General features: G+C 43.7%; 1 protein-coding gene across 3 annotated transcripts in view; it reads left to right on the top strand.

Moving 5' to 3' along the window:
- Positions 1-18,622, top strand: part of ERGIC1 (endoplasmic reticulum-golgi intermediate compartment 1) — a 57,377-nt gene that overhangs the window by 2,616 nt on the left and 36,139 nt on the right. Inside the window, exons 1-2 of one of the 3 annotated variants that reach the window (XM_062501892.1) lie at positions 16,066-16,663; positions 17,929-17,990. In XM_062501892.1, coding sequence (XP_062357876.1) covers positions 16,587-16,663; positions 17,929-17,990 — 139 coding nt within the window. In that variant the 5' untranslated portion in view covers positions 16,066-16,586. Of the gene's footprint in view, positions 1-16,065; positions 16,664-17,166; positions 17,991-18,622 lie in introns of those variants that run through there. The other 2 variants (XM_062501893.1, XM_062501891.1) reach the window with 2 other exon arrangements.

Raw genomic sequence — 18,622 nt, 5'->3', positions numbered from 1 at the left:
TCTAAGAGGAATAGGTTCCCCAAACCTCATCTGGAGCTGATGGAGACACAAATGACAAGTAATTAAAACAGCTCAGGACCAAAAATGTCCCTGTTCTTCACCAACTAAAAGTCAATGAAATAATTTACTTCTGTGGGACTTAATCTCTTTGCTCTGTCTTAAACTTAGCTAGATTGAAAAACTGAAATTGCTTAAAAGACTTTCTTTGGAATTTGTCTCCATCAGTCAGTCTCACGTAGAAGTAGCTTGGTTTGTTACCTGTACTTCTTTGTACAATTTTTCTTTTCTGTGGGACTTCTGTTTCCTTGGCTTAATCAGTGGTTCCCTTTCCTAATACAAACTGCATTTAATTCATAAATAAACCAATATTTTTACAGTAATCTCACATGAATAATAATTATTCTGTCTCGAGTATCTTTAAGGTTTTAATAATACTCAGTGTTTACCTAAAGCTTTTCATTTTTCAAAGCATTTCATTCAGACTAATCCCCCCAGTCCTGCTGTGATGTTGGTACAGAACCAAGTTTTCAGCTTCCAGATTGGAGCCTTCAGTACAGGTCTGTTCAGTGCCTGTCACAAGGCACCAGCCCTCCTACAGAACTACTAAATCAGTTTGTATTTCCAGAAGGCCTGGTTCTTTCCTATTTTTTTAACACCCATTTGGCTGAAAGAGAGAGACAGATTTTTCTCTTCTTGCCCATCTCCTGGTTTTTAGGACTTGTGTCAGCGAAGCAGCTTTGTGTGTGTTTGATTGAGGATTTTTTCACTGGAGCTGAAGAGGTATTTCCCCTTGGAGCCTTTAAGATCCCGTGTCCCCTGCACACTTGCAGCTTTTGGGGGTGGTTCAAATAATAATTAGGTTAAACTCTAAGCTGGGGTCATCTTGAGTGGTGGTTGTGAGGCAGCCAGAATTCCCAGATGTGTGATCTGGTTAGCAGGAGGCTGAGCTGGTGCTGGGGCTTCAGACTGCTCCGGGGTTGAGAGTTACACAAATAAAAATGAGAATTACAGATGCAAAAATGAAGTGGCTTCCTTGCAATGGAGGTGGACGTGGTGGAGAGGAGCATTGCTGCAAGTTCTCTTGACTCTGGTGGCTTTTCTGTGCACCTGCCTGTTTGCATGGGAGAGTCACTGGTGGGTGTGTAAGGGACTGAAACTTCTGAACCATCTTGGCCACTTTAGTTGGTTACATTGAGGAAAACTAAAATAGACCACTCTGAAATCAAGTTTATGTTCTAATTCTGGGTAATTCACAGTTGTGCCCTGGCCAGGTGTTTGGTATTGAGTGGCAAATATCTGTGAATCTTTATTTTTATAACTGAGAAATTCAGAATTTATTTCCCGCAGTTAATCATTGTGATGTTTTTATTAGGGTTTTTTAATTGTTCCTTGTTTGGTTTTGGGGTTTGGTTGTTTTTTTTTTTTTTTTTCACGGTGTGATAACCTGTTTGAAGTAACAATGTGCTGTACCCGGATTTTGGAGGTCATGGGAAAGGAGCCAGGCTTAGAAAGGATTTAGATTTAAATGCTGATGTAGAGTGGAAGGCAAAAACTCTTATTCCATCTGCACAGTATGACAGGCCCCCTCTGTCAGCTGTTCTTTGGCATGTCTGTGATAAATGATATTTTAGTGTGGGTGTGCTGATTCAGACCTATAGATCACTTTTATTGTTTTGGGACACAGGCGGGTCTTTGCTTTAGTTCCTGAAGGTTTTTTTTAAAATTAAATTTTTCAGTCTTAACCAAAGCTGACACACTCCAACCTTTCTGCTCTTAGCAAAGGGAGTATGTTTGGTTTAAAATTAGACCTAGGAGTTTTGATGGTGAATAGACAAACTGATGCTCAGACATGTGAGCTGGCACAGTTGTGAAATCAATTCCTGACCAAAAGAAAAATGGGGGGGACCATGAAAGACAGTTTTGTTCTTTCTTTTCTGAAGCCTGGAGACTCAAACCAAGTTATTTGCCTTAAGCTCACAAATGAATGGGAAGGTGTCCAAGGGGTGCTTAGTTTGGAAAAGATTTTTCTCCGTAAACTCAAAATCACCTAAAATCTGGTTTGTGGTCATTAATCTGGTCAGGAATCGATTTCACAACTGTGCCAGGTCACAAGTGTGAGCATCAGCCTGTCTATTCCTCATCACTCTTGGTCTAATTTAAACTCAAACACACTCCCTTAGCTAAGAGAAGGAAGGTTGGAATGAGTTTGTCCAAAATATTAGTTCCTGTATGTGATTGAGCTGGTAGCCATTGCTTCCTAAATTAATGTCTAGGGGCTGTAGCACAGCTCTGATTTTGGTAGTTACAGATTTATGGAATTACAGAATCACAGAATATTCTCTGTTGGAAGGGACCCACGAGGATCATCGAGTCCAGCCTCACAAATCTGTCATATTGAGCACCGTGCTCTGACAAACTGAGCTCATTTCAGCAGTAACTGCATTTCCATCCCCACCTGCAGCCACGTCTGGCGAGCCTGTTCCAGTTCACATTGTGCAATGCCACTGGTAAACAACCCTTCCAAGTGGTATTGCTGCCACTTTACGTAATGACCAACGTGGGTTTGGGTGCCAGGCAGTGCCATGACTAACTTTGGCTCGACAATAGCCCTTTGAGGGCACCTGAGAAATTATTCTGCAGTCACAGCAGTCAGATGGGCAAGCAGAGCTGTACAGACAGAGTCTATTGATGTTTGTGCCACAAATAACTGATTATGCATGGTGTGCATGTATGTAAATATTTCTTTCTAAGTCTCCCTAGTGCATAATTTCTCTCAAAATACCATCGGAGTGGAGATTTTATTTTTTCCCTGAGTAAGTAGGGAAATAGTAAGGTTTGGCTTTGTAGGAAATTTTTGCATTGTTTCTTCTCAACTTTAACTGTCCTCCTTTGTTCAGTGCTGGGTGACACAGATGCTTCCTTCATGCCATCATGGTTCATTGCTGTGAAAATGACTGAATCACACTGTAAACAGAGCTGAAGCAATGCCACCAGCCTGGACTGGGAACTGTGGACCTTGTTGAGCTTGTATTTTGAAGTGTGCTGGTGTATTTTTTAGGAATGTAGTCCAAATGGTGGAGGTGGTGAGGAAAGAATAGTCTTGCAGTGAACGAAGAAGTGGAGAATCATCTGTTTTTCTTGTCTTCTGTCCAAGCACAAGCCCTGAAGTGATGTCTAGGTATTCCTGCGCAGAGCCAGCTGCTCTTGAAATGGAAAACTTAAATTTAACCACAGCCCTGCCACAATCTACAAAATCTTCCTTATACTGAAATGCCTGAGTATTTTAGTAGTAAATCTTTGTAGTGAAATGTCTGAGTATTTCCATAATAACCACACACAAGATGTAGTTGGCCAGTGCAACTCACTGTTTGAATTGTGTGTTTGGATGTTTGCTTTCCTGCTTGTTTATTTTTTGAAGGATCTTTCAAATTGAGATGCATTTAGTTTAATTCAGAGAAGCCAGAAAGATTGGCATGTAATAGAAGAGCCTTCAAAATGCTGTGTTAAAATGTGCAGGCCTGTCTTACTGCTGACAGGATTTCAGGAGTTTATGATTCCTTAGTGTTTATTTGACAGTTATATCCTAAAGCAGATCACCTGGCTTCCAAGTTGTCCCTCTCTGTAGACCAATGTGCACCCCCTAAAACATCAATAATGGAAATGCAACTTTGTTTTCTGATGAAGGTGAAGTCTTCAAGCCTTGCTTGGTTTCTGGGTCATTCTAAATGAAACTGCTCTGAAATCTGAATGTGGCTGCTTCATTATAACAGGTTATATCTGGACCAAAAAACAGTGGTAAACCTGCAAGTTGCAGCCCTTGAATCTGTATTAGTTATGTTTTTTAGTGGGCATCCATACAGATACTTCTTGGAAATTGTGTCAAACCAGGAACTTGACTTGGAAGCCTGGTGATACAGAAGAGTTGTACTTGCTTGTAGTAATACACCTACATGCAAATAAAAACCAGGACTGAGTTGTAGAAGCTTGTACAGAGATTCTTGTCTTCTTGGATTGGAATTGAAATGGGAAAACCCGAGTTGGTCACTGCAGAGTTACTGATATTCTGGAAAAATACAATATATTTTAATCCCTTGTATGGGATAGGAGTTTCTCTTACTGATATGGAGAAATCTCTCTCTGTAGTAGGTATGGATTAACCTGTGTGCTTTTGAGGGAAGCCTTATGAATATGGAGTTGTTTTCTTCACATATCCCTCTCTCCCCCCCATTTTTTTTTTTTTTAATTCCCCAGATGTTCTATTTCTTCCTGCTCTTTTGTACCGATCTCTGATTTTTTTGTGCTGAGCAAGTGCAGCTGGGACTTACACCAGAAAGCAGCTCCCCCAAATAAAAACCTGCACATTTCTGATGCTAAAACAGTTCTTCCCAGATGTTGTTTCAAAGCGTTCAGCAGTGCAAGGCAGCAGCAGAGCCGTGGTGTTCTGTGATTCCTGGAAGCTGTGGGAAAGACTGTGGTACAGCTCTTTTTTTTCCATAGCTCTCAGTGGTTGTGTGCAGGTAAATCCTTGGAAATCACAGTCGAGCTTTGAATTTTGCTCAATGTCTGCTGCAGGTTTTGTTTGTTTGTGGGAAGGGAATGTGGCAGGAGGTTGAGAATCCTGAGCTGTCCCATTGGGAGAAGGCGAAATGTTCAGGACCAAGGGGATCAGGAAGGGTTGGGATGTGCTGGGGAGCTGCAGGAACAAGAATCTCTGAAGAGCTGAAGGCTGGGGGCCAGGAAGGGTTACAGTCATCTTATGGCATTCAAATATCTGAGCAATCTGCTTAGTTTGGGGAGCAGCCATATATGTTTGATGCTCTTCCCCGTTCTCTCTGTTCTCCAGAAAATGCTGCTCCCACTCAGGAGTTCAATGGTTCTTACAGTCCAGCAAAGGGCTGGATCCCTTTAAATACCAGTCCCCTTACTTGAACATTTTTTCATCGTGACACTTTTCTCCTGTTTTGATGAAGCACAGTGTAATTTGCTCGCTTTATTAAAAATACGTTTCTCTTCCATCCTTTATTTTGACACCTGCTTCACTGCCTAAAAGGAAATAAAATGCTTGCTGGCAAGACTCCACCTTTGAGTATCTGAGATTATGCTTTCCTCCTCCTCCTCCTCCTAACTGCCTTTGGAATGTGTTTGAGCCTAACATTTTATTTTGAAGGAAAAAGAAAAGTGATGTACCATTTCCTGTGTTCCATCCTTCAGTGTCACCTAAAATAGTTGCACTTTTGGCATATTGCACCAATACAATTGCTGCGTGTACTCCTGAGAGAACAAGCTTGATATGCACTGGAAGAATAAAACCTCAACATTTGGCACATGGTTGACAAAAAGGTGTTCTACAGGACAGCACAGTAGAGCCACAGAGCAGGCAGAAGGGAAGAAATAAATGAGAACTGGCTCCTTGGAAAGGAATCAATCTAAGCAGGAGCAGAATGTATGAATTTTCATGCCTTTTTTTTTTTTATATTATTTTTTCCAGCAGCTGCTGTGAGGATTGAAAGTGTTTTGTCCTAGAAATAAATGGGTTTGTTTTCCTGTCCCTATGCAGATCCTGTACCTGCTAGGTAACCAGCAGGCCAGATGACATAATGTGCTTAAGCTGGTGCCTCCCAGGTTCTCTCAGCCCCTTTCCCTAAATGTCCAGTTACCCAAAGGCTGGATTATATAATTAATGACAGCGCTCCTGGCCTAACCTTGTTTTCTTGTTCTCAGTACTCCTCCTTGTTTCAGACACTTCCTCTGTTAGTTTCATTATGTTCTTGGAACTGGAATTAAGAGGGAGGAGCTGGCTGGCAAGGAAGCCTATTCCTACATTTCACTCCTGAGTTTGGAAGTGTGGAGAGTCAGCAGGTCAGAAAAAAAAAATCCTGTTTGCTTTGAAAACTGGTGTGATGTTGTGAGTGAGAAGCCACTCATACAGCATTTGAAACATTGCAGTCTTCACCTGCTTGATAAACTGGTTTAAAACTCCATCAGCCCCTCCACCTCCCTGTCTGGTCCTTCTCATATCAGAGCTTGCTCAAAGTAATTGAGGATTAAACAGTTGCCGATGTAAATCTGAAGCCGTGAGAGTCAGTCCGGTGAAGCTGAGGTTCTGCAGCGTGTGTTAATGTCCCATTGTGTGTAAATGAGGACTGGCTGATTGCTTAATGGTGTGTGTGTTATCTGCTGTTAAGAGGGTGTTAATCCTATAAAATGTGCTAATAACTGCTTGGTATTTACAAGTATCGGCTTCTTGGTCCGGCTTCGAGTGTGTATTTGCATCTCCAGCTCACACTCCAGGCCAGGCTTTGGTGTTTGTGTATTCAGTGTTTATTTTCTGTGTGAAACTGCGATTAGCAGGATCACTTATCTTTCTTTGTACATGCTTCCAAGTTTGTGTCCTAATTCACAAAACCACCAAGACTGGTCTCAAACTGCTCTCCAGGCACAGCCCCGGTACTGAACCAAGCTGGGCTCTTGCAGAGCACATCCAGTTTGTTTTCCTAAAGCCACCTTCCTGCTGCTTTCCTTGTACAGACCTTCAAAGAATCAGAGAATCACAGAATATCTTGAGTGGAAGAGACCCACAAGGGTCAATGATCCAACTCCTGGCCCTGCACAGGCATCCCAACAATCCCATCCCATGCATCCCTGGGAGCTCCAAACTCTCCTGGACAGCTTTGGTCAGTGCCCCACGACCCTGTGGGGTAAGAACCTTTCCCTAATATCCAGCCTAAAATCCCCCCAACACAACCCCAACCATTCCTTCAGGTAGAACTTTGCTAGTTTAGCTTCAGATATTTGCAGTTTTCCCATCTGTAGGTTCCCACATGCTGGAGGAGAGGTGGGCAGATGTTGCCAGGTGCTGCTGTGCAGAATGAGGGAGCTGAAGAAGGAAAGTTGAATTGAGTGGAACAGGAATTGCACAGTGAGTCACAACAAACTCAGGTCTGTTGGCTCCCACTGCTCATCCCATCCGAGGGATCTCAGCCTGGCTCTGCCAGAGCTGTCCTGAGCTGCTCTCTGCACATCATGTTCTCAACTGCCAGCAGACAGGAAACATAGAAACGTCATCTAAACAAAGAATTAGCAGAATGAAGGGCTCAAAATCAGTAGTTCCTATTTTCTGCCCCTGCTGCTGACTTCCTACCATTGTTTTCCCATTCATTTAAACAGATTTCACCTACTTGGTTGAACTGGGACAAGAGTGATTGATTTTATTGTCCCTGCTGGGTTGTAGGAGTGCAAGTGTTCTTGCAGAGTTGTCAGAACATGCATTTGTCTTTGGGTGGGAAGAAAAACAGCTGAAGAAAGGATTTCAGAATTAAATCTTGAACTGATACTTCTTAATGAAAATAGAAAAATTTCTATATGCATGTAGAGTAAGGTGTAAGAATAAGGCAGCTCTACTTCTTCACCTGTTTCAGAATGAATTTACTGTTTATTTGCTAGGTTTGTGGTGCAGAATTGGACAGGTACAGCAAAGACCACAGGTACAGCAAAGACCACAGGAATTGAAAATGCAGAAGGCATTGGAACTCACCACTTTTTTAGTGTCAAGTAAGAGAGGCTTTGCTTTTAAAGGCCAGGCTTTTCATGATGCTTCCCCAATGAAAGCCCATCCTTTCCTAGTTCACAGACTTGCTCCAAAATGCTGGTCAAACCAGGTCTGATTTTTTTTTTTTTTTTTTTTTTCCTGTAGCAGCTCTCAAGCACCTGGGGAACTTAATCCAGCCCAGGGCATTTCTGAGCACCCTGTGTCCCTTGCCCTGCCTTCTTTTTATTCCTCTCCTCAGCAGCAGTCTGGTGATGCCCAGCCCCTCTCAGGGTCACTAAGGAGAGGGGAGCTGTGTCCCAGATCCCAGGTGTTCTCCAGGACCATCTTTACTGTTTTACTTCACGTATTCTGTCCTTAGGCACGTGGAATGGGATAACTGATCTTTCAGGTCATCTCTGCACACCCCAGCTGTTAAACTGCTGAATAAGAACAATTTAACAAGTAAAGAGGTTAATATTTTTATCTCTGGTCCTGGGCACAGGAGTTCTAGGGATGCTTTGAAGAACTGTGAGCAGTAAAACTCCCCCAAACTACTTCAGACAGGCGTCTGGGATTTTATTTTTATTTTTGAAGTAGATGGTATTTTGCTAATCAAAGGAGCGCCGTGTGTGCAAACCTGACACAGCTGTGCTGTTTGTTCTACCTCTGTATTTCCCTCAGCTTGAGCTGTCACATTGAAAGCTAAATTGGTGGCTTTGGATTTATCCATTCTACAGAAGTAACAGCTTTGCTTTTTTTCAAGATCTTACCACGAGTGTCTGATGTGCTTTGTAGGAGGGAATGAAGCCAGAAAAGCGTGTTCTGATAGAAGTACCTGCCTGCCTTTGGTGGAGTGAGACTGTGTCTAAAGCTGCTTGGTTTTATTTAGAGCTCAGTGGCCTCTGAAGATGTTCAAAGCCACCTGATGGCTTGTGCTCCTCAGCTGGTGTGCTTGGGCTCCTGGTGCCCAGCAGCTTTGCTGACAAATCTGGGATGAATTGTCCCAAAGTCATTCTTTGGGAGCACTGACCCAAGGAAAGGGAGGAGCAGTTGCTGCCTCTTAAACAACTTGGAAGCTCTTAGCTAAGTGATTGGATTTTTAATTAAAAATCTACTTTTTTTTTCAGTAACCCTGGAGTATTCTCAATGCTATCTTAGTTTCTCTTATTTTTTTCTAGCCCTTTTTTTTTTTTTTTTTTTTTTTTTTTGGTCTGTCTCAAGAGATGGAGTCTGGAGTGGAGGCAGCAGTTTCCCAGGATGGATCAGGCTGCAAGGGACCACAGAGGGTCACTGGTGCCACCTCCCTGCTCCAGCTGGGCCATCCCAGAGCACAGGGCACAGCAGAGTGTCCAGACTCTTCTGGACTGTGTTCAGCCTTTCCTGAGATGCTCCAGGCCCTTCCTTAGCTCTGCAGCCTCTGCTGGATCTGCTCCAGGAGCATCCATTCCTGATCTAGAAGCTGTAGCCTGAGAATATGGTTTACTTCATTAAACTATTTATTTCCTTCATTTATGTCCGTTTTGGATACTGGGGAGATGGGAATGTCATCCCTGGGTGTTGCAGTGGCTGATCACAGACCCCAGGTTTTTTTCTCTTGGTGATCTCTAATTCTCGTCTTTGCTGAGATGTCCAGAGAAGCTGCCAGAGAAGTCAGCAGAGCAGACAGACAGAAATGTCCTTGTCACTGAGCAGCATGCCTCTGCTGGGAAGGTTTCTCTAGAAATACCACTGGGGATTAAAGCCAGGGCGTTTCCATTTGTGTCTCCAGCCTGAGTGATCCTGCTCTGACAGCAGGCAGAGCTTCCTTTTCATACCTTGAATTCACACGGAAAACAACCAATATGCCCTGGGTATTTTCCTCCCCTTCTGCCTCCCAGCTGCATTGGTTTGGGGAAGGGGAGAAGGGAAGCTTCTGTGACAGGGTGGTTAAACTCTGATCTCCCCTTTGTCACACCAACCTCCTCTGAAGTGTTCCTGGAGAGAGAAAATGGAGTCTCTTTGTGCACAGTCATCTTTGAATGTCAGATGGACTTAATCCAAGTTATATTTACCATGACTAAGTTTCTCTCTGCTTCCCATGTCCTCCTAAAAAATGATGAAGTGTTTTATGCAAAGTGGGTTCTCAGCTGTAATTGGTATCTCTGCTAAGAGCCTTAATAGTAGCAGCTATGGAATGAATCATAATCCATAAACTCTTCCTCTAGGAAAGGGTCTTCCAGAGGTGGGAGCAGCAGGAATATGAGGAAACAAAGCTGTGTGGTGGGATGGGGGCAGACTCTTCAGAGCCATTGTTCCAGCTCATTTCACATGCACTCAGATGTGTTTCCTGAAGTGGGGCTGAGGTTGCTCATGCTCTTCTTACTTCACACCTGCCTTGGTTTCCTGAATTGCCACTGCAGCTCTTCAGTCGTGAAATCAAGCTTCAAAATAGACCCAGTTATACAAACTTTGTGGGAAGAGCTGGTTGTCCCTGCACCAGGTCTGTAGGTCCTGTGGGGAACCCAAATAAAGAGGATGGAACTAACCATCTCTGCTCTCTGGCATGCAAACGACAAAAAGATTCAGGGAGCCAGATAGGAAATGGTGAGAGGAAGAAGAGAAGTGTGTCAGTGACAGATCCCAAGGTTATGTCCTTGTCTCCAGGGAAAACTAATCCTCAGAGCTGAGGATGATTCGTCTCTTTAAAGGCACTCAAATAGAAATTGTAGTTGGCTGGATTCACTGATATCTACATGAAGTAATTAGAGAGCCTGTATAATTCTGAGGGATGTGGCCTAAAAATGAATTTGTTTAGGATGTCTAAATGACAGATGCTCTCAAAGAAGAGGCAGTGGATGTTTTCAAGCCTGTTATCAGACAGACCTGCCTCAAAGTGACTCTTATCAAAAACCAAATGGATGCTGGCATGGGCTTGACTGTGTTTGGCACCTGCCTTGCTCTCCGTGTATCTTCCACAGTGCTGTAATTTTTTTGATGTTGTTTTCATCAAAAGCCATCTGGGATTGTTGTTTTGAATGAATGTTCCCAGAAATGCACAGTGCAGCAGTTTTTCTGAAGGAGAAAACCAATGTAACAAATAGAGTGCTTTATCTTCTTTTGTCAAAAAGCACCTTTTCTTTTCTTGTTTTTTTCAAGACTGACTTTTTTAAAACTTAATGTCTGCATGGGCTGCCTGTGTGTCATTTCTTGAACACGACAAGTACAGTGTGTAACAGGAGAAATTCTCTCTTCCATGTTGTAACTGGGTTTGCTGGTGAGTAAGTAATGAGTAGACTTTGTAAAGAACAGGCAAGCTCTTTGTTTAGTCAGGAATTGGAGAAACAGTGACCTCATGCCTTCTTGGCTTCTTGAGATTTGAGGTTTGCAGCCATGCTCTGATCCCCTTTGCAAGGAGGACTTGACAAATGGGGAAAACCAGCAGCAGAAATATTCTAGATATTTCACTAGAATTTATCTCCAGTTTGCAGCTCCTTGCTGATGAATGGGGAGGGGCATTACCAGCAAACAAGAAGGGTAAACAAGGTTTGGTTAACTGCCTTAACCTGCTTGTATTTATTCCCAGTTCTGGCATGAAATAGTTCCTCAAAGGCCAACTTAGTCTCTGCCTAAAAATGCAGCGTTAGCTGCTCTGCAAGGTTTAGAGCAAAAAATTAGAGTGGTTTTGGTGTGACCATGATTTTAAAGGGGATGTGAAAAAACAGACTTATTCCTGCCTTCTGCCTTAGGCATCTGCCTTGGGAGTGAAATAATTGCACTGCAGACACATAAATTCTGTGTGAGAAGAGGGATCTCCACAGAAATCTGAGTGCTGTGCCCCAAATCAGCCTCCCACTGAAGGGCTGAAGACAAGGGTTGATATTTCTTTGCTTCTCTGTGCTGTCCTTTCAACTGGAGCCCCTTGAGTGAGGGTTTTTGTTGATGCAGGAAGCCATCTCAGCCTGGAAAGGTGTATTATTCTTTATTTTATTATTCTTTATTTATTCACCCCATGTCTTTGTGACATGGTTGTATTGCCTTTCTCTTTCTCAACCTGCAGCCTATCTCTTTCTCAGGGAAATCTTGTTTCTTACCTAGAAGGAAACCATCAGGGATGGCATTTCTACTGACCCTAAACCTCTTTTTTTCAGGATCTCAGACTCCCAGGATGGGTCAGGTGGGAAGGGATCGCAGTGGGTCACTGGTCCAGCCTTTTACATCCAGACAGTTCTGGAATATCCCCAGCAAGGGAGACTCCACACCCTCAAAGTTGACTTTTTCTCTCTGTATTTGATAATTCCCCCTTTGTGTAGTTTAGTTTCTGCTGTAGAATTGCCAGGTGTTTGATTAACTTCATAGTGAAATTCTGTTCCTGCTGGAAAATGTGTTGTCCCTGGGAGTCACTTGTAGTTTTTTGTCAGTGAAACAAATTGGTTCAGCAGCAACAGGCTGTCTCATTTATTCAAAAAGATCTCAGAGCTACTGATGTGTAATAAAATTAAGGTAGTTGTTCACTCCACACTGAGAGTGAGTAATGTCACCAGGAATTAGTGACCTCAGCTCAAAATGTGGTATCTGCTGAAAAATAGATGCCACTTCTCTAAGTTGGTGAACATGGGAGGTGGAGAATCAAGTGTTACTTCAACACCCACATTCTTCTGGGTGAATCACAGCCAGGGACCCTTTCTGCTGAGCCAAGATGACAATGGTGTATTTACACCACCACTAACCTGCTAAAAGTCAATGCCAGCCATGATACTGATTTGGTTTATATACATATATATATTTTTTTTTAATCGTATTTGACATAAAAAATGTAATTTTTTGTAATGAATGCTCACAGCCTCCAACTTTCAGGAATTGCTGAAGTTCCTACAACAGAGCCAGTATGCTTCAAAAAGAAGACTGGTGTTTAGATGTTTGTTTCTCCTGGGGTAAAACATCATCTGCCTGAAGAACAAAACCCTTTTTCCCCTGTCTGTGAGCATTAATTTCTGGAAAGGGACAAAAATTAATCTTTTTGCTGCTGATTTACAGTGCCTGAATTCTGTTCTGTGACCAAATGCCACATGAGAATGTGTTACAGTTCTGCTTGATTTAATGGAATCCAAAATACAGTCCAAGAGCTCCAAAATAGCCTTTTCCTGATCCCTCAGGTAAATCAGTAAAACCAGACCTTGCAGAATGGTACATGAAAATATTCCACTGCTGCTCACCCCAGAGCTTCTGCTGGGTCTTTCCAGGGACTCCACACAGGGCATCAGCAATTCTGGGAGAAATTCAGCCCTGGGTGCCAAGGCCAGTGCATCCCTCCTGTCACTGTGCCAGGGAGGGATGAGGGAATGCTGGAAACTGAAGGAGAAATTACTGTTTTTCCTCCTCTGATATTAACTCCTTTGGGTATCAGAGTTTACCTTTGCTCCAGGACATTCAAATTTAGCCATTGTCTGGTTATTTCTACTTAAAATTGTTGGCTTTTTTTAATTGTCTCTGTTTCTTGTTCATGAAAAACTTCATTCTTTGCTTCTGGTTCATGAAAAACTTAACAGCACCTTACAGACTCATTAGAAACTCTCTTTTCAGATTCCAGAGATATCAGAGAGGATTCTTCTGTTTGGAGGTGTGGAAATCTTCAGTGAAATAATGTATTTATTACTTCATTTCCTGAAGTATTTCGGGTCCAAACTTGAAACTGTTGAAGTGTACATAAATCCCTGGCAGACAGCTCTGCCTGTGGCAGCTTCTGCTGAAAGACTGAGCTCATCCTCTGTTCAGGTGAAGCTTCACCTCTAGAAAAAAACTGCAGTGTTTGGGTCCACTCATCCAGCACTGCAGTCACAGCTCAGGTGAGAGCCCACCTGCAGAGCTGCCCCAGCCCTGGGTCCAGCACAGCAAGGACCTGGAGCTGCTGGAGAGAGCCCAGAGGAGGCACCAGGATGAGCAGAGGATGGAGCAGCTCTGCTGGGAGAGCTGGGATTGCTCAGCCTGGAGAGGAGAAGCTTTGGGCTGACACAGTTGTGGCCTCAGTGCCTGAAGGAGCTGCAGGAAAGATGGAGTGAGACTCTACAAGGAATGGAGTGACAGGGTACTGGGAATGGCTTCAGCTGACAGAGCAGGGTTAGATTGGATATTGGGAAAAAAATCTTCCCTGTGATGGTGGTGAGAAGGTGCCCAGAGAAGCTCTGGCTGCCCCTGGATCCTTGGAGGTGTCCAAGGTCAGGCTGGACAGGGCTTGGAGCCACCTGGGCTTTTTTATCTATCCAAGGGTTGCAAGGACATGGTAAAAAAACTTTCTCACCTTCCTGGTGGGAATGTCAGCACACTGGTGAAGCAGCACCCCAGAGATGAGCAGGGAATGAGCTGCTCTTCAAAATCCCTTCCAACCCAAACCATTGTGTGATTCTTTGATGTACTTCTGTCTGAAAAAAAATATCTGAGTAGCAGCAGCCCATCTTAGTGCAGGTACAGCTTTTGAAACCCTTCTGACACTTACTGGCACTTGAAATCTTTTTTTCACCCTTTTGCTTGGCTCCTTTGAGGTCACCACCCAGATGTCGCCTCTCTCTTCCCAGGAGGGCTGTGGCACTCCTGTCCATCAGAGAGCTGCAGTCCTGCAGACCTGCCTCAGTCACACAAAGGTTTGTGAATTCTCTGTTGGAACCCAGTCAGGAATGACCCCTGCTCATCTCTGGGATGCTATTTTACCAGTTTGCTGACATTCCCACCAGGAAGGTGAGAAAGTTTTGTTTGCCCTGTCCTTTCAACTCCTGGATTGATAAAAAAGTATTGTAGCATTCCCTCGTGGTAGTTATGAATGTTGGTTCCTGCAAACCTCTGACATTGCCAAACGGCCTTTTTTATTTCTTTGTTTGCAACCCTGCTCTCCATTGAAAGAAAAGACACTATGGATGTGTCAGGAAATTCCTTTGTTATACTGATGACAGCCTAATTCTATCTTTAGCCTCATATTCTGGAATTGCAAAGCCCAGCCTTCCCTTTATGAGAACACGTATGACCTGGAGGAAGAACTTTCCTAGCAGCAAGTTTGTTGTTTCCACTCTGAAAGGATCTGAATTGATCAGCTCAAAGATACAACTTTGCCTTACAAGTCTTGCCCTTTCTGAAGGGAGGAAGAAACTTGCCAAAAGCTAAATATAAACAACGAGCAGTGGAAAATGCACATGTGCCTGCTCTGGGAGTGTGAAGTGATGCCTCCCTTCCTAAAGCAGAGTGAGCTGCAGGTTAAGGGAGTTCACTGAGCAGCTGTAAATTTTCACCCTGGTTTCTCCTGGTCATGGAAGATGACTCCCAGACTGTGCCAGTGGATGCCCAGGGTGGCACAGAGTGTCTGTGCCCTGGCAGCCCCTCTGCACATCCAGGCTCCTTGCAGCATTACTAATACCTTCCACTGCTTTGAGTACAGCACGGAGCTCTTGCAACAGAGCACAAAGTTCCTCTCTGTTCCCAGGGTACAAATACTCCTCCAAGTGACCAATGCCTCAGGAACCTGGAGGCTCGTTGGAATTTTTACTGCTGGTGCTTGCAGGAACGTCTGACCTGAGGGCAAGTAAAACCTGTTCCCCTTTGCCATGCACACAGCTCCACTGCCTCCTCCCTCCTGCATTACAAATCATCTCTGGTGTCTAATCCTCATCCTTTGCTCTTCCCAAGACAGTGTAAGTGCTCTCCTGGGATTGATTTCAGTTCTGGGAGGTAGGCAAGGAGCCAGTATGGCAAAAGGAGAAAGGTTTTTCTTGGGAAGGCAGATTTTTAACCCTTAGGTCTGATAGGAGCTGCTACAAATCTCTCCTCTCTTGGGGCTTAGGGTTTCCTGTTACAATAACTCTTGTCAGCTTCACAGATTGGTTTGTTTGTTTGATTTACTTATTTTTATGATTATATCTGATTAATGAAGCCTTCTTTGGACTTCTGTCCTCACTGCTAGCATTTGGTCTCTCTGGTGTCTCACAAACATACTTTTCAAGCTGTTATTGAATCCTTTATGTTTCATATCTTCTTCTAACTTGGAGTTTAAGTAGAGTGAAGAAGGTGGCTCTTTGTCTTGGCCATGCCACCTCCATCATTCTCCTCAAACTTTGATGTCATTTGGGCTTCCCCTTGCCCTTCTCTGAGTGCATAAACCCCACTGCTGTTTTCACTAACAGGGCTCAGACTGAGGAAATGCTATCAATGAACCCTGAGGACTGTTGTTCCTTTGCCAGACTATGACCCCTCCTAGCTCAGAACGTGTCTTTCCCAAGCCAGGATTGTTCTGCCAGAAGACTTGCACATGTCCAGTCTTTTTTCTTTTGGGCTGGTGATCATTTGGGTTTACTGGTATCACACATCAGTGAGCAAAATCTAACTGGCAGTGTTTGCCTCTTATCCCAAACTTGTCTTTTTTGATTGTTGTGGTCATTTCAGCATCCTTGTGCAAGCTTTAATACACCTTCCCTTCCCTTCTGCTTGGGTCAGGTTCTGGAAATCATCCTTCAAGCTTCTCCTTTCATCCATGAAACCTAAATTGAGCACTTTTTGTAGTGTCTCTGCCTAATCCAAGTTTACTTAGGCCCTGGAAAAGTTAACTTTTGGTGGTGTTGGGCGTTACTTACATGATGAAATGACAGTCTGAGAGAACTCTGCCTACTATGACATCAGCTTTGCAGTGAGTTGTTTAAAAAGCTGGATTTTTTTTTTTTCTTTTAATGCTGTGATGGGCCATCATTTCAATACTAGTAAATATTTCTGATGGTGAGAACAAACTTCCTTTTATAGTATCCACACGCTGCAGTTTTTACTGAATCCAGCCTGGAGCTGTTTCCTATTTCTGAGCGTTGGCTCACACTCAGCAGCTCCTGGTGTTCACGTGCTTTGTGTCTCTCTGTTTCTCTCTCAGCTTTTTTAGCCTTGTTGATCTATTATTGTGACTTTGGCCAGACGACGCCAGCTTTCAGCGTTTAATGGGCTGGGAGAGCAGCAGCTTCCTCTGCCCGTGAGACCATGATGTCATCAGCTACTTTGGGTTCTCTCACCATCCTGATGCTTCCCTGGATGTGGAAAGAATGCAAACAGCACTTTCCAGATGTTCCCAGGGCAGCTGGAAAACCATACATGGATTGTTTGGTTGGGGAATGTTGCTGGTGTGTTCAGGAGACAGCAGTGAGAAGGGGTCATGAAAACACAGCTCCTGTGCAGCAGTGCTGCCAGGTGTCTCACAGAGGGTTCTTGGGCTGTTAAGTGATGGCTCAGCTAATTCAGGACTTGAGCTGGGCAGCTGAAATATCTTTCTCCCTGCTCTCCATTCCCTCTCTTCCCTTCCTTCCTCCAGCTTCAACTCCTGAGTGATGCACAGTGTCCTGGTCTCGTGCAAGGCAAAGGCTGTTTTGTTCTTGTGATCCCTCAGAGTTATCTCAGCAGTTGAAGACTAAAGAAAAGGACAATGATCTAATTTTTAAACTTCCAGTAAAATATTTGATGTAATAGGAGCTACTGAATAAACACAGGGATGTTTGATCTTGGTGCAGTGTAGACTGGGAATTTGGAAGCCCTCTCCAGGGCTGGAAAAAGCATCAGCTCTCATCCACTTGTGGCATATCCAAAAAAGTCTATTTTAAGGGAGAACCAGTCACTTCCTTCTTTAGGGTGGGTGGGTGGGTGTTTTTAATACATTAATTAATTTTTATTGAGTGATGGAAAAACTGATGTCAGAGCTACATTGGGGTTGGGCGTGCAGGAACACAAGGTGGTAGGAAATAATACAGCTAACATATGAGGGCAGGGAGAGTTTAACCATGGGCAGTCTAAAATAGCAAAGCTGAGCCCTATGGATATTAAAAGGTATGACTGAATCAAAACAACAGTCTAATATTAAACTGGATTTTGCTGGGGGAGGAACAAACCTGTTGGGTTAATTTCTGTTGTTGTATCCAATGTCCAAGGGATATTTTTTTTTTTTTTTGTCTCAACACCTGGATTTCTGACTTAGGGAGTTGTCTATTTTTGGCTTTGCAGGATACAAATGACAAGGGGCAATATAGGTTGTGTTTCACTGTTTCTTTTTTTTGCCACATATCTTTATTCAGGAGTCTGTAGAGTATCCTTTTCTTTTTCACAGTGGTCTATAAACTTGTCCAGCATAACTTGTTGCCTGGCTGCTCTCACAGATCAGATTGCACAGATCCACAACAGGGAGGTGGAGGGAAGTGCTTTGGAAATGGGAGCCAAGACAGAGCACAGTTACATAATTGTACAAAATAAAAGGGTTTTTTTGTTGTTTCTTTTTTCCTTCCCATATCCTCCTGCCTACTAAAAAAAATGTTGGAAAGCTGGATGGAAAAAAACTTCAGTGTCGTTCATCCCTGTGGGGGCATGAAATGTATTGAAATGTTCCACCTGTTTTATGGCTGGTGCTTTTCCTCTTCCAGGTTTGACATCTACAGGAAGGTGCCAAAAGACCTTACACAGCCAACCTACACAGGGGCCATTAGTAAGTAACTTCTTTTTGATGTCCTTGCATAGCCCTGGTCTAAAATTAAAGATTGTTTGGCCTCTCTGTCTGCAGGGATTTTTTTGTAAGGGATGTTAAACATTGGGAAGGTGTCCTTTGTTGCTGAGACAGCTTGTTCTGCCCATCAAACAGTGGAACAGCTTGTGTGAATTCAGAATTGTGGAATGGTTTGGGTTGGAAGGGGCCCTAAAGAGCCTCCAGTTGCAAGCAGTGATAGAGATCCACTCTCACTCCCAAGTATCAATACACAGACTTTGGCTGATACACATCTCTTGCCTTGGGCCCCTTTTCCTTCCTTCCTGCTCCTGAGGGAGGCTGGAGGCTGAGTAATGCCATTTCACACAATTATGTGCAGCAAACTGGCTGGGCAGAGGGCTTGGTAAACATTGATCAGGCTGATGCTGCCAGACCTGTCATTACCCTCCTGGTGCAGCTTTCCTGTCCCACTGAGCAGGACTTGCTTTGATCAGGGAGCTGTGCCCCATCCAGCCATGCTGGTAGATGGGTCAGTAGTCCTGTATGTCATTGCTGACGTGGCTGATGTCACATCCCTTGGTGACAGCACGCCAGGAGTCCGTGCCGGTGAATCAGGACACAAAGGGAAGCTCACT

This window comes from Cinclus cinclus, chromosome 14 (genome assembly GCF_963662255.1).
Source record: "Cinclus cinclus chromosome 14, bCinCin1.1, whole genome shotgun sequence".
Lineage (NCBI taxonomy): Eukaryota > Metazoa > Chordata > Aves > Passeriformes > Cinclidae > Cinclus > Cinclus cinclus.
The sequence above is the reverse complement of the archived record's forward strand: the minus strand, read 5'-3'. Positions and strand labels throughout refer to the sequence as shown.